Source organism: Centroberyx affinis, unplaced genomic scaffold (assembly GCF_046629955.1).
Source record: "Centroberyx affinis isolate AG114_WGS23_722 - 3 ecotype Tasmania unplaced genomic scaffold, CSIRO-AGI_Caff_v1 ptg001087l_1, whole genome shotgun sequence".
In the NCBI taxonomy this organism is placed as follows: Eukaryota; Metazoa; Chordata; class Actinopteri; order Beryciformes; family Berycidae; genus Centroberyx; species Centroberyx affinis.
The window spans coordinates 245,036-263,166 of record NW_027279632.1 but is presented as its reverse complement, the minus strand read 5'-3'; the positions used below and the strand labels follow the sequence as shown (position 1 = coordinate 263,166).

The 18,131-nt window shown below is 39.4% G+C and overlaps 1 protein-coding gene across 1 annotated transcript; it reads right to left on the bottom strand.

Moving 5' to 3' along the window:
• Nucleotides 1-15,505: 15,505 nt before the first annotated feature.
• Nucleotides 15,506-17,443, bottom strand: lrrc4ca (leucine rich repeat containing 4C, genome duplicate a). The gene has a single exon (XM_071523388.1). The coding sequence runs from the start codon at nt 17,441-17,443 to the stop codon at nt 15,506-15,508; it is 1,938 nt and encodes a 645-aa protein (XP_071379489.1).
• Between the last annotated feature and the right edge of the window lie 688 nt (nt 17,444-18,131).

The following is an 18,131-nucleotide window of genomic DNA, read 5'->3' as shown; positions in this document are numbered from 1 at the left end:
TTCTTGTGTGATCCAAATCACACCCACTGAAATAATTATTTCTAACAAAAGAATAATATAGTATGCCTTTATTAGAAAGAATCACACTTTTGTGAATGGCCCACATAATCATAAATAGTATCTCCCATTTTATCTAACTTCCTCTGAACTGTTGCTTTAATCCTACCAAGCACTCTTATTACGTCTGTTAACAGCTTCCCATTCACTCCTCCAAGCAGCCCTTGGCTATATCACTCTAGGTTTTTACCCACTGTTCTTTTCTTTTCTTGGCTACCTGACCTCCGAATCCTCCCAGCCCTGCTCTTTTGACTTGACTGACTTATTGGGAATTACGGGTCAATGCGGGGAAAACCCTGGAAACCCTCTCTCAAGCAACTCTTCTTCCCTTGATTCTGCGGCCATTAACAATTCCTATCTCTTTCCAGCCATAATAGTAACCTTGAAGCTTCTTTCCCCTCTTTACCAGATAGGCTTCCACTGAAGTGCCCTCCCTACTCATAGTCAAGTCCAAAGTCTAGACGTGCTGCTTGTGATTCTCCTTCCCTGCATATTTTTTTCTTTTACACCTGTTCAAATGGCCAAACCAGCCCTGAACACTGCTGCCATGGCTTAAAACCCCATGCCGGCCCTGTTGGGGTCTATGAAAAATATCTCTTGCATAAATTAAACATTAACAATCACTTAGTTGGATGACTTTGGAGCCTGAGGTGATGCTGTATTCCAATTTTGGATTAACACTGTAAACCCAAAAGCCTACTCACTTTTATTGAAATTACTTTATTGAATGTATACTCACTTTATTGAAATGTTTAATTTCATTAAATTTCAATGCACTGCATTATACATAATGCAATTAAGAATTAATTTATCAATAGATGTGTTGGTTATACTTAAAATAGTGTTCAAGGAATCAATCAAGGAAGACTGTGGGAAATATAACTTTTAATGCAATTTATATTTATTTCTGCAATCTTTAAGCCTGTCAGAGTCATGTGGCTGACTCAAGGTTGATTACTGTGTTTTTATCCAAAGGGTTAAGGCACAATCACACAGTATTCTTCTGTAATCAAAAGTGGAGAGACTCATCTGTTCCTGTTCTAATATGACAGGAGCCTTGTGGAAAAACAATATCTATTTAATTATTAATTAATTAATTAATTATTAACATGTTGCAGAAAATGTGTCATTGAAGACACAATCTTTAAAGCCAAATACTGTTGTATTCTATCTGTAATGGTACACAGAAAAGAGGAATACAGCATCAACAATGCATTCATTTTGTTGCAGCCCTCCTGTCATTGGGGGTTAATTAGGCTTTCCATGTGTCGCATCCATGAGTTTCACTTGTGTTTGTCTTGGATGTGTGAAGTCGCCTTTGCACTCTACTGCGGTCCAGATGTGTAACAACTGTTGAACAAACAGAGGACCTTAGTGGTTCGCAGGAAGAGATCGGAGGCAGCCTTATCTGTCTTGGACCAGGTGGCAGGAAACCACAGGAAGACAGATGCTGGTGAAGGAAAGGGAGGGGGGGGGGAGTGAGAAAGAGGGAGAAAAATAGATGGAAAGAGAGAAAGACAAACAGACAATCTAGAAACCCAAGGGCGTCATTTCATTTTAGAAGTGGTAGGGACATTGAAGGTGGGGGGTGTGGGCGTCCTCCCCTGGATGTTTTTTGTTCCCTCACTACATGCAATTTTGTACATTTTTACATTATTTGGCATGACTTGTGGCGCCTCTACTATTGAAGATCTTTTTTGTGATCCAAGTAATTTTACCCAACTTCATCTGGAACATATTTTTATTGCATTCATAAGTTACGTGATTTTTAAATGACAATAAACTCAAAGATAATATATGATCCACCACTGAAACATATTTAGCTAATGTTACAGTCAATCAAACAACAATATATTCCTTCACTCTCCTTGCCATGCTAGCTAGCAAGCGAACAGACTGCCAGTCATTTCATTACAAAGATGGATAATGTGTTATCTAGCCAGTTCAAAAAAATTGCCAAGGAAAATGACAATGACACATCTGTCTGTTTACAAGTTAAATTCACTTGAACACATTGTTTCATCATTCACTTTGAGTTGAAAATACGACCAAATGTCTGGCAGCTCCGCAGCTCAGATTGAACTATCTGCACCTGTCATTTGATTGTGCATTTGTTAAATGTATCCCGGCTGGGTGGAGTTTTCTGTTTTTAAGCACTGTGATTGGCCCGAAGGTTGAAACACCACCTAGTGGGCAAATTTTGCTGTGAAAAAATGAAGCGAAAAGTGTTAGGGACAAAATCACGTTTTCAAAAAAGTGATAGCGATATGTCCAGGTCAGTTGTACAGAAATCGATGCACATATAGACATCAGTCAATTCAATTCAATGTGCTTTACTGGCATGACAGTTTACAAACAAAGAATTTTGCCAAAGCATGTAACAAGAAATTAATCATCAATTAACCAACATTTCAGAAAATTAATCCCATCCCCTCCCATGTATCATTGTGTGTGTGTGTGTGTGTGTGTGTGTGCGTGTGTGTTGCTGTGCCTCCACTGTCCTTCAGTCTACAAACTCCAATTAACTCAAGGGAATCATGAAAGATATACATGTGTACTAGGGCTGCACGATATTGGAAAAAACTGACATTGCGATATCTTTTTTTTCTGCGATATATATTGCGATATGAAAAAATACAGGAAATTTCACCAGATACATGCAGTGTGTTATTCATGTACAGATATACAATTAACAATCATAATTTTCATCATTTGGGTACTTTAAAAGTCTATCCTCTTCTTACAAAACAAACCCCCCTCCTACTTCTACCACACTTGGTTCAGCCCTCTGCCACCCCTCCAGAAATCAGCTTGGACTACTCCACTACAAGGAGTGGAGAGAGAACAGGTGGAGAGGTATTTGGGAAAAAACAACACGTTTCTTAATAAACTTTACAAATGGACTTGTGTGTCGCAGTTCTGTTATTTACATGTAATCTACCATTTCTAACGATGTTCAAATGTATGCTTAATCTGCGTGGTGGAAGATAAACAGGCCTCCCAGCACGGCTGAGGATGGTAAAACTCTCAAACTCAAGCAACAAACAGATTTATCTATATGCCGGCATGTAAGTACAGATAGATCTGGATACTGCAAGTTTTGTGTGTGTTGTGTGTGTTAAGCGTTTCTTACATTAGGGCACGGACCAGCCCTGTGACTAACTTTTTAACTTTTAACCAGCACCGGGACGAGGTGCCGCTGATAACGGGAATACACGCACACTCAAAAGCCGCCTCGCGTAACTGAACGCCTGCCTAGCATCCAGGCGACATTATCTGTGTCAGTAGCCGTCGCGTGCATGTTTACAGGCAGGTGATATGCAGACTCTGCATGCACAGTGATCAGTTCGCTATGTGCTCTGGTGAAGGGAAGGTGTGCACTTGATCAGTTTGTCAAACAACCAAAACAGGCAGCGCTCATTTTCAGGTTGTGGTAGGCGACTAGTGGGGCCTGCTTTGGCTGTTTGATAAATTGATGAAGTGCACCCCTTCACCAGAGCACACTGGGAACTGATCAAACTCCGTGTACCCAAGAACCATTAAATCGGACTAAATTATGTAATATCAGACGGACTTTTCTTGTAGATTAGTCATGGAAAATGAGAACCTTGTGAGTTTTCCTTTTGTATCAAGTAGCAAAAAAGTTGTAGCATGACGTGTTTGAGTTAATTTGCCTTACTTGACATTGCGCGTCCTGCAATGTGACTATTGCACATGCGCACATTGCGATGCTGAAACAATATATCGTGCAGCCCTAATGTGTACACACAAGAATGCACACACACACATACAAACTGATGGTAAGTAAATCCCAACAATCTCACAATTTTCATTTTTTAAGCCAACTACAGAATCAATATTTGCATGTTTGTCTACAAAACTTTTTTTTTCTCGCCTGGAAAACACCTAAACATCTGTAGTGTTTAAGGACAACTGTTCTGTGTTCATAAAAGCACATAGTGTATATCATTATGTTCATTATATTTAAGTTATGACAGAAATTTGTGATGAAAAAAGAGATTTCATTTTTTATCACTGTTATAAATGGACTAAAATGGATCAGTAAAGGTCTGTATAGTAAAGGTCAGTAAGGATGTTTAGTTTTTTACTCTTTGGTTAGCTAAATACAATCTAGATCTGAACCAATGCCAGTAAGCTGTTTCTTGAGAGCTTATACCCTTCCCACTGTGTGCCTGATAAATAATAATAAGAGCATATAAAATAGAAAGCATCCCTTCAGTTTACAGCAGATATGTTTAATGCGTAGGTGTTTAATATAGAGGAAGCTGTAAGAAAAAGAAGTAGCTGTGTTGTTAATGACAGGATAAATTGTAAACAAGTGAAAATACAGAATCAAAATACCAGGGATAAAGGCTACAAGGCTGTAACTTTATAAAGAATCAAAAAGAAAATGAAGGCAAGGCAAACTTTATTTATGTAGCACATTTCATACACAAGGCAAATACAATGTGCTTCACATAAAACAGAAAAAATACATAAAATGACATTAAAAATTAAAGAAAGAAAGATGTTGAGCAGTCACTCTCACACTGGTGACACCTCTGGTCAGCCAGTACAACTTCTCTGAGAGTGACTAAATTTTTCCTCTCAAAAGGAAATCAATTTAGATGAGATCTTGAAGGATTCTTCGAAGGAGCCTAGAGTCTTTCCAGTGGTCTTACCTCACCCTATAGGCAGGCCCCACAGCCCCTATAGGACTTGTAAATGTTCCTGTAGAACAATACACAGATCATCTAAACAATCACAATTATAAACTTCAAGAAATCCTTCAATTCTCAACAACAGTTTTGAGGATCCTGTCAGAGCGGATAAATTACTCACCAGAGTTCCTCTAGACTCCTGTTGGGATCCTGTTCGTGACGCCAATTGATGAATAATTTTGTATAAAATAGGTAAAACATAAATAAAAGAAATAAAGATAACACCTGTTACATCTAAATACAGATGATTTAGCAGAAGGCCACAGAGAAAAGGATTGTTTTGAGTCGACTTTTAAAAGAGCTGACAGTGGGAGCACATCTCAGTGCTTCTGGAAGTTTATTCCGGTAATTGGGAGCATAATTACTAAAAGCAGCTTCACCTGATTTAGTTTTCACCCTGGGAACAACTAACAGACTGGTCCCAGATGACCTCAGAGGTCTGGGTATGAAAAACATTTCAGACACAGATGCACAATCATGCTCTGTGTAATTCATTGCTATTTATTCAACCCGGTCTCACAGCAGTTTGTGAAATAGTCACAAAATTTAATCTATTGATTCATGTACATGGACACGATTTTTCCATTTTTTTCGTGACACTCAGCACAACTTTCAAACTAATGTATTTCAATTGGAAGTATCTTTCGTGCCTGCAACACATTTTATTTTCTGTCAGTCGTGACTCAGGAAGTAGCGTGGCATTGAAATAAAATGGTGGCCAGTAAGGTCGGGGTGGTGGATGGGCGTATACGTCTGCCTTCGATGCTGACGACGGGGGGTTGATTTCCAGCGTGTTCACAGTTCATTTCAACTGTAAGCCACATTAACATTTTTAACGAATGTTTTTCTTATTTAACCATGACCAAACCATTTCTCTAACCTTAACCAAGTTGTTTTAGTTGCCTAACCATAACCGTAACACAAGTTGCTTTATTTGCCAAAACGTACGTTTTCAAATTCGTGGTTGAGGAACTTAATTCAGGTCGTGGTGGAGGCATGTTTTTTAGGTCGTGTTCATTTCACGGAAAAAAGTTGTATTTAGGTCGTGTTCATTTCACGAAAAAAATGAAAAATCGTGTCCATGTACACGAATCAATAGATTAAATTTTCGTGACTATTTCACGAACTGCCATGAGACCGTGTTGATTTATTACATGTACTGTGTTCTGCGCTGATGGAACGAGTTGCCGTCTTACTCCAGCAAATGAACAGCAGAGCCAGCAATCACAGTGGTGCTGTGGGCTGAGAGATACATCCAAGTCGGAGTATTAATCTAGCAGCATGATTCTACAGCTGCCTGCCTGTCTGAGATGACTAAATGTCCCTGTATCTCTCCCTGTGGGGTGAGCATGCATGCAAAAACACAAACGCATGCACACGCAGAAACTCATAAGCATGCACACACAGAGAGAGACACAAACGTTGAAAGGCTGTCACACATTCACACCACACGCATACATACACACTCAAACACACACACTCAATGGAAGGTGGCACTGCTGGGTCATGGTGACCTTGAGTAAAGACAAAAGGAAAGGTGTTATAAAGTCATCTACTCAGAGGCAATCCACCCACATACACCCGTACCTGCCGATTTGTTATTTCTGATCCGTTCACATTTTCTACATACATATGTTCACCAGTGTGGTGTGGAAAAATGTATATTTTAAACCTTCATTAAAAATGTACACATTTGAGCTGGTTTCAAATTTCTAAATGTTGCATGAGTGTTCAAGTCATTGCCTAGCAAAACAATAAGTCTGCAAACAAAAATTGTCCTCAGTGTGAAACAGCTTTACTTGCTACATATTGCAACACACACACCTACACACACACACACACACACACACACACACACCAGTCCAGCTATTTCGTTAGCTATTTAGTTTAATTCCATACAAACTTTGTATAGATGACAGTGCTCAAAATTCATATGTGTGACATGTACAATTAATTAATAAAACAGTAACATTCACAATACATAAAACATTTCAGGTTCATAACTAAATCTGGATTTGGAATAATTTCATTTGGACTGCTGATCATTGTTGTAATCTCACAGTGGGTTCCCTAAATTGTTCTGCTTGTTATGATCACAAACTAGAGTTGTATTTGCAACTTGCCTTTTACAAGTAAACTTTCCGCAGCATAAGCGGCAGTCGGCAGGTGTTCATGTTGGCAGTTGACGCAGCCAAAGCCAGTGATGGATGTCGTGTCGCTCAGCAGTGACGTCAGACAAACTGAAGAAGCAGTTTTGTGATTGGTTATGGGATAAACCAATCCCAGATAACGCAGTGCTTGGCATTGCATTCGACATAATTCAGGCATTCAGACTTAATAATCAAGTTGAAAACAAAATTTCCATTCATTCTAACGTGTTTCCTCCCTTGAAAGTCAAAACAAAAAACATTGTTTCAGATGTGCATCATTTATAAGGCCGCACTTGGTCGTTCTTTTCTTATGTTGTTGTCATCATTATTTAGCCCCATCTGATTGTGGACAGTTTTAGGGGTTATATTAATTGTTAATTGTTAATTGTTTAGGAGATGCATTTGCTATCATACCATGTTCTGTTTCTGTGATTTCGACATGCAAATGTAAGCTTTCAAATTCCATCCACAGTGAGGAATATGGTGGGCTTGGACATAAGTCAAGCTTTTACAGGAATGCTGCAAAATTAGTTTTGCAAGCATCCTGGACATGGGGCTTGACTCCAACACCAGTAGCCTTTATCTCGACACTTTTCACAGATCTATGCATTTAAAAGGATTTTGTCTAGGGCAATTATTACTGGTAGAAGCAAATGCTCGAAAAGGAGATGAAGTGGAACGGAAACTTGAGACAACATGGCCCAGAAGGAGTAAGCTGGAGGGAGAGATTTGGCTGCAGAGAAAGACAGAGCGAGAGAGAAGAGAGTGAGAGAGAGATAAGTGTTTTTTAATCACTTTATCAGCAATGCAAAGGACATGCAACATGCACAAGCAGCAAAGACCAGAGATGATGTCACTGAACTGGGTTAGAATAGTCATCATGTAATAATAAATATAGTGTTTTACTCTATTGTTTTACTAGCTGCATCTCTTCATAGTAAATCAATTGATGTAATTTTGTGGTAAAAGCAAGGCAACTGCAGTGGAATGAAATTATGTTCATTCCTGTTCTAGTGTTGCAGCTAGGCCTAACTGTGGGTTTACCATAAACATGATTAAGCATTATTACAAATTATGAAATATGACGTTTGTGTCTACTGAGTTACAGAATGACCTTCACCCTACAAACATGTTTCTCAGGAATCTGTCTGTACCTGATCTTTTTGTAACATTAGTGTGATTTGGCGTAAAGTGTAGTTTTCCAGTTTTCAGCGACTGTAATGGGCTGTTGGAGAAGTTAATAAAATATCCACACTAGCTACAAGCCAGACAGTAGCTACAAACTTGTCATGACCTGTCTTTTTTTTAATGTAATATACATGGTGCACTGATTTCCATGATTTTGCATGATGCAATTTTGACAAGATAGGGTACACAATTTTGCCACTGGGTTAAATAATTGGAGGAGGCATGGAGGACAGATGTGAGAGTCCCAAGCTGTGTTGAGCTCCAGTCACACTGAGAACTAATTGGTCTGAATAGACTGTGTTTGTGTTTTTTTTTCCCTTGTGTTGAATTTTCAAACAATCAGTTGCAAATGTTCCAGATGTGCTGTGCCATGGTATGGATAGTTTACAAGATAAGCTTTATACAGACATTAGCTAGCTTGATAAGTGTCACTGTGATGAGCTACTTACCCACTTAAAATAAAATTAATGACTTTTAATCTCATGAACTATCTTCTCCTTTATTAACTTCTCTTTCTTCTCTTGTAAGCCAAGGACATTGCCACGGTCCATGTCAGAGGTGATTTGGAGTCAGCTTCCTCTCCACCCTTCACTCCTTACTCCCTTTAATGTTAAATGAGTGTGCGGCTTTCATCTTTTCATCTACAAGATTTTCTTTGCCAAAGCCCAGCAATGTGTAAGAGATGGTGTGTGTTTGCTGTCCCCCTTAATGCTTATTAAATTACATTAATAAAAGAAAGAAGTTGAATAAGTATGGCAAGTTTTGGGGTTAAATGGTAGAGAGAGAGAGAGGGAGCCTGATTTAGGGAGATATAATCAATTGTCGTTGATTACCTGATTGATTAATTGATAAATATAAATGACACAGAGGATTTATGTGTACACTGAAGGACAAAGGGTATTGATTTTGTGATGTAATTGTAATACAAATCAGCGCCTTGTGTGACACAGCATCTAAACCGATGAGTGACAGAGATTCATCGTGAAAGATTGTCTTATCCCTTCTGATGAGCAATCTTGCCTGGGAGCTGACTAAGACACTTTCAGTATTAGTGTGTGAAATGCTTCCATGCAGAGGATGATTCATAGATATTTTAGCCAGTGATGTGAGAAGAGAGGAAATAATCACCTACGTTGAGCACGGCTAGACTTTTTTTCAGTTAATGTCTAACTAAAATATTATACACAGAAGAAGAACATGAGCATGCCAAACAATGCGCTGGCATTATGCACCCGTTAATTTACCCCAGGAGCAGAATAAAGGAGAAAATGAGGAGTTTAATGGTGCATTAGTGAGAAGCCAGTGGAACGGGCCCTGGGCTGTGTGTTTTGAATAGGCAACTATTATGAAAACCAACCTGTCACACACTTTACCTTGAAAGAGCAGACCAGTTGGCATCATACACTGTAAAGCAATGCTCCCTCAAGAAATAGTCTGTGTGCTTGGGCTTGTTTATCAGCTGGTGACGGAGTTGTGTAACAGGGGTGAATTAATTGTATTTAGCTATTGGCTGCTCAAAAAGTCACTACAAGTCACCAGATGACATCATACACTGATTTGAATATCAATATTGCTACGCTGAACACACACACACACGCCCATACATGCACAGGCACATGCTACATATTAACCACCTTGTGTGAAGTATGTTGGCACATCCTAAGGTCTGAGATGAGTTGTTGTAGGCCAAGGGGAGAGAAGCATCCAGCGTCCCAGGCAATGAGAAAATCAATGGCTTCTGGTAAGAGCAGTGAAGCTCACTGCAGTAAAATTAAGGTAGATGGCTGACAATATGGATGATGCTGACTAAAGCCTTCAACATGTATTTAGCTATAGAAAGTCTTTTATAATACGATCACAAAGGGGCCTGACTGCTGATTGATATGTGTTTTGTTACATACAACACACTGGCCATCAATTTTTGTGAAAAAGATCCTTTTCTATTTTGTTCTTACCACTTTCCTTAATTTTGAATTAAGGAAAGTGGAAAGCAACTGACAGGAGGATTTTTGTTTTTGTTGAATTCTATTTGTGCATGCAGTAACATGTAAAGCATGCTACATTTCTTCTTGCAAGCTACTTGGTTGCCTTTCAGATTGCCTTTTAGATAACAGGCTCTTTCGTTTGCTTATGTTGCAAATGATAACTGATCCTGTAATCTGTGCAAACTAAACCAAACCAAATTGAATCTATTCAACATGAATGTAGGTAGAGTTTCAGTATCCATTTGATGGTGAACTCAACCATATCCCTTACTTATAAAAGGCAGTCATTAGAAGCTTTATAGAGTTTAATAGATTTTCATAAATGTTACATATAAAAAAATTACACTTTTACAACAAACTGGTGGGTTTTAAGAATTTGTGCCTTAATAAAAGTCCAAATTAGGCTTTGCAACGACGTAAAAAAGTTCCTTTGTTACTGTTGAGGAAATGTCATGTGTTTGATGTACCAATTACTGTGCATAATCAGTGCTTTTGCCTGAAATTGCTAACTCATTTAAAATGTATACAGTGCTGTGTATGCTTAATCCACGCACAATGCCTAAAGCTGATTTGCAAGTAGATGTGCTAAGAACTCTTAATACTGTTGCCCCTATTACGCCTACTGTCACCTCATCTAGCTAATCAGGCCATTTTTTATACGAGGACAGGATTTATTGAAAACCAGAAATATGGTCACCGGTTCATTTTAGACAGTGTAGAGCAGTTCTCATTATCAGAGACAAAAAATCTTAAAGTAGTCATAATTATTTTCACTGTTATGGTATAAAAGTACATTTGCTGGTGTTCAAAAAACCGTAAGTGGGTACAGGTATTCTAGCATGTATCTCTCAGTAATGAACATGTCCCATAAATTCCTGTTGATTCCCAGCCCATCTTCCAATCACATCATGTTTTTGGAGCGTCAAGCAACTGCATCATGACACGTTTGGAGTCTTCTTTTCAACCAGTCCTTCATCACTTATCACCATCCTTAACATAAAAGGACTGTTCTTTAATGTTTGCTAATGCTTTGTGAAATGACTTGACCACATGATGATCACAATCCCAGTTTACTAACTGGAACAACGGGTCATGAATGGTGATGATGGAGAAATATAACAATAGAAATACTGTAATCACCTTGTTTATCTTGTAATGAAATCTGCTCAGACTAAGATCACAATGGCATGACATTTTACTGACACAGTATTACAAGCAGTCCTTCAGCTAACAGAATATAGGATGACTGGATGTGCGTGGATAATGAGCATGACACAACTGTGCAAAAATGTTGAAATGAATTAAGATATGTAATGAGAGTGTCATGTATCTATGTAATGCCTGATTGATTGATTGATTGATTGCTATAGTATACATTATTGCACATTAGATGTTTTTTATGTTTGTTTCAAAGTGTAAACTGAAAAAGGGCTTTAAGTTTGGCAGTTGATATGATGGATGTGGAATAGAAACACAAAGACGGATGATATTTTCTTTCATAGATACTCAATAGAACTTAAATTAATTGATATGTACTTCTAATAATTGGTCTCATTTTTACAGTAGTAGAACTTAGGCAGTTTGTGCATTTCAAACAATAAGATATGAAAACTGCTGGGTGTAGCCAAGAAAGAGCAAGATCCATAGACCAGCTTCTGAATGCTGTTTTCAAAACCTGAGAAAAATGGCTTAGGTAGCTACCAAGCTATCAGCACAATGTGCTGTGTGGACATTCCTCACAGGTTCAAACAGTAACATTTGCTTGGTGAAGCTTACAGCTTTTTCACAGGGAGTTTGCTGTTTAAATCTTTATCTCTAGCCATAAGCAAAAAAAAATAAGGGAAATGCATGATGTAAACAAACAAAGGAGTTGTGTGTCACACAAAACAAAACCATTGGGTTTTCTAATTTAACTATTTTCTATTTCATGAATTAATAGCCATTAGTAATATTAAACCATTTTCAAGTCTTAATAGTTAGAATACTTTACGGAGAGTTAGAAACTCACAAGCTTACGAGGCATTGTATCAAGACTCAGCATATTACTAAGTACTTTCACTATCACTTGTAATATCAAGTTATAAGGCAGCTTGAGCACTGTGTATTTGTAAGTATAGATACTGTAAATGTAATAGGAACTACATTGTGTGTACATGAAGTCATATAAGTTCATTTTTAACTTATTACATTGCACAAACTTCAGTTGAGACTGAAAACAATGCTGTGAAACACCGCTAATGGTAGTGAAGGGTGTCATTTTCCATTCATTATTAATGTAGTTTAGTTACCACATAAATATTGTGAAATTTAAAAAAGCTGTAGGCGTAGAGCTCAGGCAATCCAGTTGCCAAACATACAATACATTTTCTCTGTCCTTCTGTTGTTCTTTAATTATCTTTTTAAGTGGTGTTAATAATAATTTATATTGTGTTTTCTGTATTACACAACTCAGTTCATGTTTTCATCACACTCAGATTAATTATGTTGTGGTATACAGTTTATATGCCTGCTTTGTACTTACCATAGAATCACTTTTTCTATTAATTTGTAACATACTGGAATATGGCACAAGTGAAACAGGGGGAAAATACATTTTAACATCATAACATACTGTACTGATTTTGCCTCTTACTGTCTTACCGTATATCCAACTTTCCAACAGCTCCCAATGTTGTACCACTATATTTCTATCAATCCCCTTGAGTCACTGGATGGAAATAAGAATCAGACAATACAGAAAAACAACAATAGTTTATTTTAACCATATTTTGTGTATGAACTACAAACTCTGGTTTCTATAATCGATCTTCATATCTTTTAAAGGTCATGAAAGAATGCTTACATGAAAATCAATTTCTTATTCTTTTACAGCATGTTTCTCTTTTTCACTTTTAGAACAGGTTGTTGGCACATGTAAAATCAAAATTTAAAAAGTTTTTGTTTTTGTTTTGTTTTATTCTCAAAATGTATTTTATATAAATCTACCACTAGAACAGCATTCCCTCTCAGAGAAAAAAAGAAAATTATGTGAAAAAAGAATATTTTGACCAAAAATATTTAGATATCTTACATACATGAGACAGCTTGACTAAAATGCAACAAATTTAACATTAAAATTTTCCGATGATTTACCTCCAACTAAAGGCAAAAAGGGAAGATGGTCACACTCTCTTACTTAAACTGAGTAGAACTCCACATCCCACCACTAGAAACTCAAACACAGACTAAATGACACACACCCAGGTCATTCTATGGTTTACAAATGTGCCAAACTCCACAGAAGTGCAATTATGGGATGAGTAGTGTCCAGAGGGTACAATAGTCAAGATCCAATGGGGTAATCAATTGTCTCTCTTACAGCATTAGCCTAGTTATTGTATTTCATTCGCCTTTTATACTCTAGTCATCAGATATTGAGACAAACAGCTATCTCTATTTTCTTCACTACTTGAAAACTGTTAAAGCATTAAGCTATGGGGAAGTGTCTGCCTTTTAGGTCAAGGTCAATGGTATCCATAGTGACATATTGAGTATTTGACACCATATCTTTTTTGTGAAGAGCTAATTTCTCATTGTATGCATACAAGATATTTTCTCTGTGTAATAAAGGCAAAACTGAATTAAGCAGGAGTGTCATGAGTCCTTTTTGTATATTTGACTATATGGGTTGAGTAGAGGGAAAGAGCAAAAACTGCACTTAATCTCTAAAGAAACACCTGGAGTATCTCTCTAAGCCTTGGATCTGACGAACACTTGCCTAACCTCTGGATTTGCGGTGCCATTTTTTACTGTGGGGACTTTGAAATGGTTTCCAGGGTATGGGTGCCTGCAACACTGCGTCCATCCAAAGCCCATGGGCACATCAATTAAAATGGAAATTGTGTTGTGGCTGAGGGAGAGGAGGGAGATGCAGGTGCAACCTCAACATCTGGTTGATGCCCAGTCCCACACGTTCACCCCTATAAAGCCTCTCCCAGCATAAGCCCTGGCACTCTCTCCTCTGGGCCAAGTCCTGTGGTTGGCAGGGGCATGGTGTGAATCTGGGGCTGCCATGCACTGCCCATGTGTGAATGTGGCACACAGATGACAGGCAATGTGCTCAGATAGCTGTATAAAGGGTTTAAGCTCTTTCTTCAGCTAATCAGTCTGCTTCTGCCTGCGTCCAGTGTTGCAGTACTATATATGAGGTAAGGGGTCACAGCATGAGAAAAGGTAGCTTCATAGCAATCATCTTCATATGCAACAGTACAAAGCACCCTTTAAAGGTACAGGTAACGCCATGATACATGGAACACTTTTTGGGTATGGGTAATTTTGCCACAAGTTAAGAACATCTAATGTTTTTCAGAAGACATTTGTTCCTTATAGCCCATTTATCCACATTATGCCCCCCCACCCATTTTCAAATTGCAGTCCCTGTTGATTCTAATGTAGCCATCAACATTGCTCCTGTATCATGTCCTTCAAAGATCAGGACGTGCATTTATGCTAGTAAATGACATCTTTTTTTATAATAATCACAAGTCATCGCTGTGAAGCTGAAAACATGAATCAAAACAAGAGATGAGGGATAAAATTATATGATGGATGTAGAATAGAAACACAAAGACGGATGATATTTTCTTTCATAGATACTCAATAGAACTTAAATTAACTGATATGTAGTTCTAATAGTTGGCCTCATTTTTACAGTAGTAGAACTTAGGTCATATTCCCCTCATTTAAGATCCTTGGTCTATTGATGGCAGAGCCGAGAGAGCATCTGTGTTTAATGTGTGTGTGTGTGACAGGTTTAATAAAATATTGAATTATTATCAAATTTCATCACTGAGAGTTCTGTTGCTCACTCTCAGATAATGAACAAGCTTTTAATTCATCTCAAATAGGTCACAAAAAAATTCATCAGTTAATTCATGGCTAGAGAAAGTCACTAATGTGCTCTAGATTTCTTTGATACACAGGGAAAAAAGGTTACTATCTCGTAGCAGCCAGAATCTGCTGTATATCATAAAAATAATTTACTTCAGGAGTTTTTCTTTGACAGATGTGTTCACACAGAGTTTGAAAGCATATTAGTAAACCAATCCTGTCAAATGAAAGGAATAAAAAAAAACATTAATGAATTAAGTGCTGAAAAAATAATTGCAGAATACAGTTTTTTCTTGATTTAACCACAATAGTTTTTTTTTCTTAAATAAATAACTTCTGTTTTGTAAAGACACTTTTTGAAACAGTAGACATACCCTAGTTCCCAAAGTCATTGAAGAAACATCACCGACCATTGATTACCCAAACACACGTCAGTCTGTGCCACCTTGTCTCAGCCTCTGTCCTCACAACCAAATGTCAATAATGTCCTTAGGTAATTTCTTCAGCTTTATAATGTCTCATTATGAAAAAAGTATTAGATCTGGGTCTCTTGTACATTGTCTTTTGAGCTGGCCCGGATTAACAAAGGTTCGTGCGCTGAGCTGTGTATGGAGTTGATAGTGGCGTGGTTGTATGCAGTCTTATAGGTATTATAGTGGTTGAGGTGCTCATGGTCCAGTGGGGGCAGAGTCAGGTGGCCCTCCATGCCTGGCCCTCCCGTTACACAGTCCTCGTCCACATTGATGATCTCGATGGTGCGCGTGGGTGCGTGGTGGTTCTGCTGGTGGTGTTGTTTGCGCATCTTGTAGAAGATGATCAGCATGACAGCTGCCATGAGGGTGATTGCCACAAAGCAGCCGATAATGATCTTGGTTGTCTTCATTACCTCGTCCAATCCATTAAGGGAGCCCTCTCCACCCAGCTCTGTGACGGGGATGGTGTAAGTCTTCTCTGTGGCGCGGGTGGAGAGCGGGGTCCGGACTGTGGTGGTAGTCGTCGAGGTGGATGAAACAGACTCCCATGAACCAGAGGGGGTGGGGCCCACCTTCTGCTGCACAGTGGTGAAGCCCTCATTATGCGGTGTTTCTATGGTCTCCACGGTCACTGTGGTAAAGTAGCTGAAACTGCTGTTCTCTGTAGAGGACACATTGAGTGTGGCAGATGCTGTGGTGTTGCCTGCAGAATTACTCACCATGCAGGTATAAGTGCCTGTGTCCTGCATGGTAACATTGGTGAAATTCAGCGTGCCATCATTCAGCACAGAGATTCTGACCTTGTACGCACCATGTGTCATGATGGAACCATTAGGTGTAATCCAGCTCACCGAGGTCAGGGAGCTGGCTCTGCATTTCAACTCCGCAGCACTCCCCTCGGTCACATTTAGGTCTGCCGGAGGCTCCACAATAACAGGAGCATAACAGTGAAAGTAGTTCTGGTCCAGCTCGCCAATGTAGCGCCCCTTGTGGCTGGTGGGTGAGCTGCAGCGGGCGCAGCAGCTGGTGTTGGCTGGAACCATCTCCTTGAGCCACCAGCTTAGCCAGAGGATGTCACAGTTACAATTCCATGGGTTGTGGTGTAAGTGCACCCTCTCCAGGTGATGTAAGGGAGTGAAGAGATCATGGGGCAATAGGGTGAGGTTGTTGTGGGCCAGATTGAGCTCCACTAGCGACTGCAGGTCATCAAAGGAGTTCCTCTCTATGGTCTGGATCTGGGCATGCATCATCCATAACTTCTGCAAGTGGATGAGCCCTTTGAAGGAGCCAGGCCGGATGACAGATAGCTGGTTCCCCGACATCTCCAGTTCATCCAACTTCACTAGGGGGATAAGGTTGGGAATTTCCTTCAGATTGCACATGCCGAGATTTAGGTAGCGCAGATTGCTCAGCCCTTCAAAGGCCCCCTCAGATATGTAGGAAAGGCGTTTGAGCTCCCCAAGGTCCAACCTCCGTAATGAGGGCACTCTGTTGAAAGCATAGGAAGGGATGCTCTCTATGGGGTTATTCCTCAGCCAAAGCTCCTTCAGTTTGGAGAGGTACTCAAATGCCCCGTTAGGGATGGTGGTGAGGCGGTTATCAAAGAGCTCCAAGGTATTGAGGCTGGCCAGTCCATTGAAGGCCCCCAGCTCAATGTTGCGGATGTGGTTTTTACTCAGCTGCAGGATCTCCAGATGTCTCAGGTGCTTGAAGCTGTCCACCTTAATGACCTGAATGAGATTTTCCTGCAGATTCAGGTAGCGTGTGTTGGTGGAGATGCCATCAGGGACATCCCGCAGGCCCCGGCGTGTGCAAATGACCTTACTGAACTGGTTACTACAGGAGCAGACAGAGGGGCACGTCTGAGCACGTACCAGCCCTGCCACCACCAGCAGCTGGAGGGCCAGGAGCAGCACAAACAAAGGGTCGGACAAGGCCCGGTTCAACCTAGGACCTCTCATCGTCTGCTGCTGCCGAGAGGAGGTCATCTTGTTTAACATTCATAATTCATTGACTGGTCTTCCACTCTTTGGAAAGAGGATTTGGGTACACTGGAATGAAAAGAGAAAAAAGAAAGGAGAGATATGTTAGGGATTGAATCTAAAGGTGTAATGAATATAATCTATGGCACTTTGAGATCCAGACATTTCACTTAAAATTATTAGCATTAAAATGCTCTGAAAAACAAACAATATTTAGTCGATATTTATAGCATTTGATGTTCCTCAATATGTTCAGGTCAATAATGAGTGCTTGAATTCTTTGCTTGGTCAGAGTGTGTAATTTGAATGTTTTCACTTAAACATCTGCTTGAGATTTCTTTCTCTGTTGTGACCAGAAAAAATCAATAAAGAATAGATAGATGCATAATTTAACAACAAAGGCCACTAAATTCAATACATCAGCACACGCATGCACACAAGCATGCGTACGTACACACACACACACACACACACACAAAACGATTACAACCTTGGTGATGTGTCTTATATCCATTTCTGTTTCTGGGTACTGCTTGCACTCTCAATCTCACTCACATAAAACAAAATCACAATGTAGCCGCCAACTTCTGTGCTCTATCTCTGCAGCAGGAAGGATGGAAGAAAGAAAAGCAGCTATGACTGTTGTGTTGTGTGATTTATATTTGAGACTGGGGGGACATAAATAATAGGGAAGCTTGCCACCGAC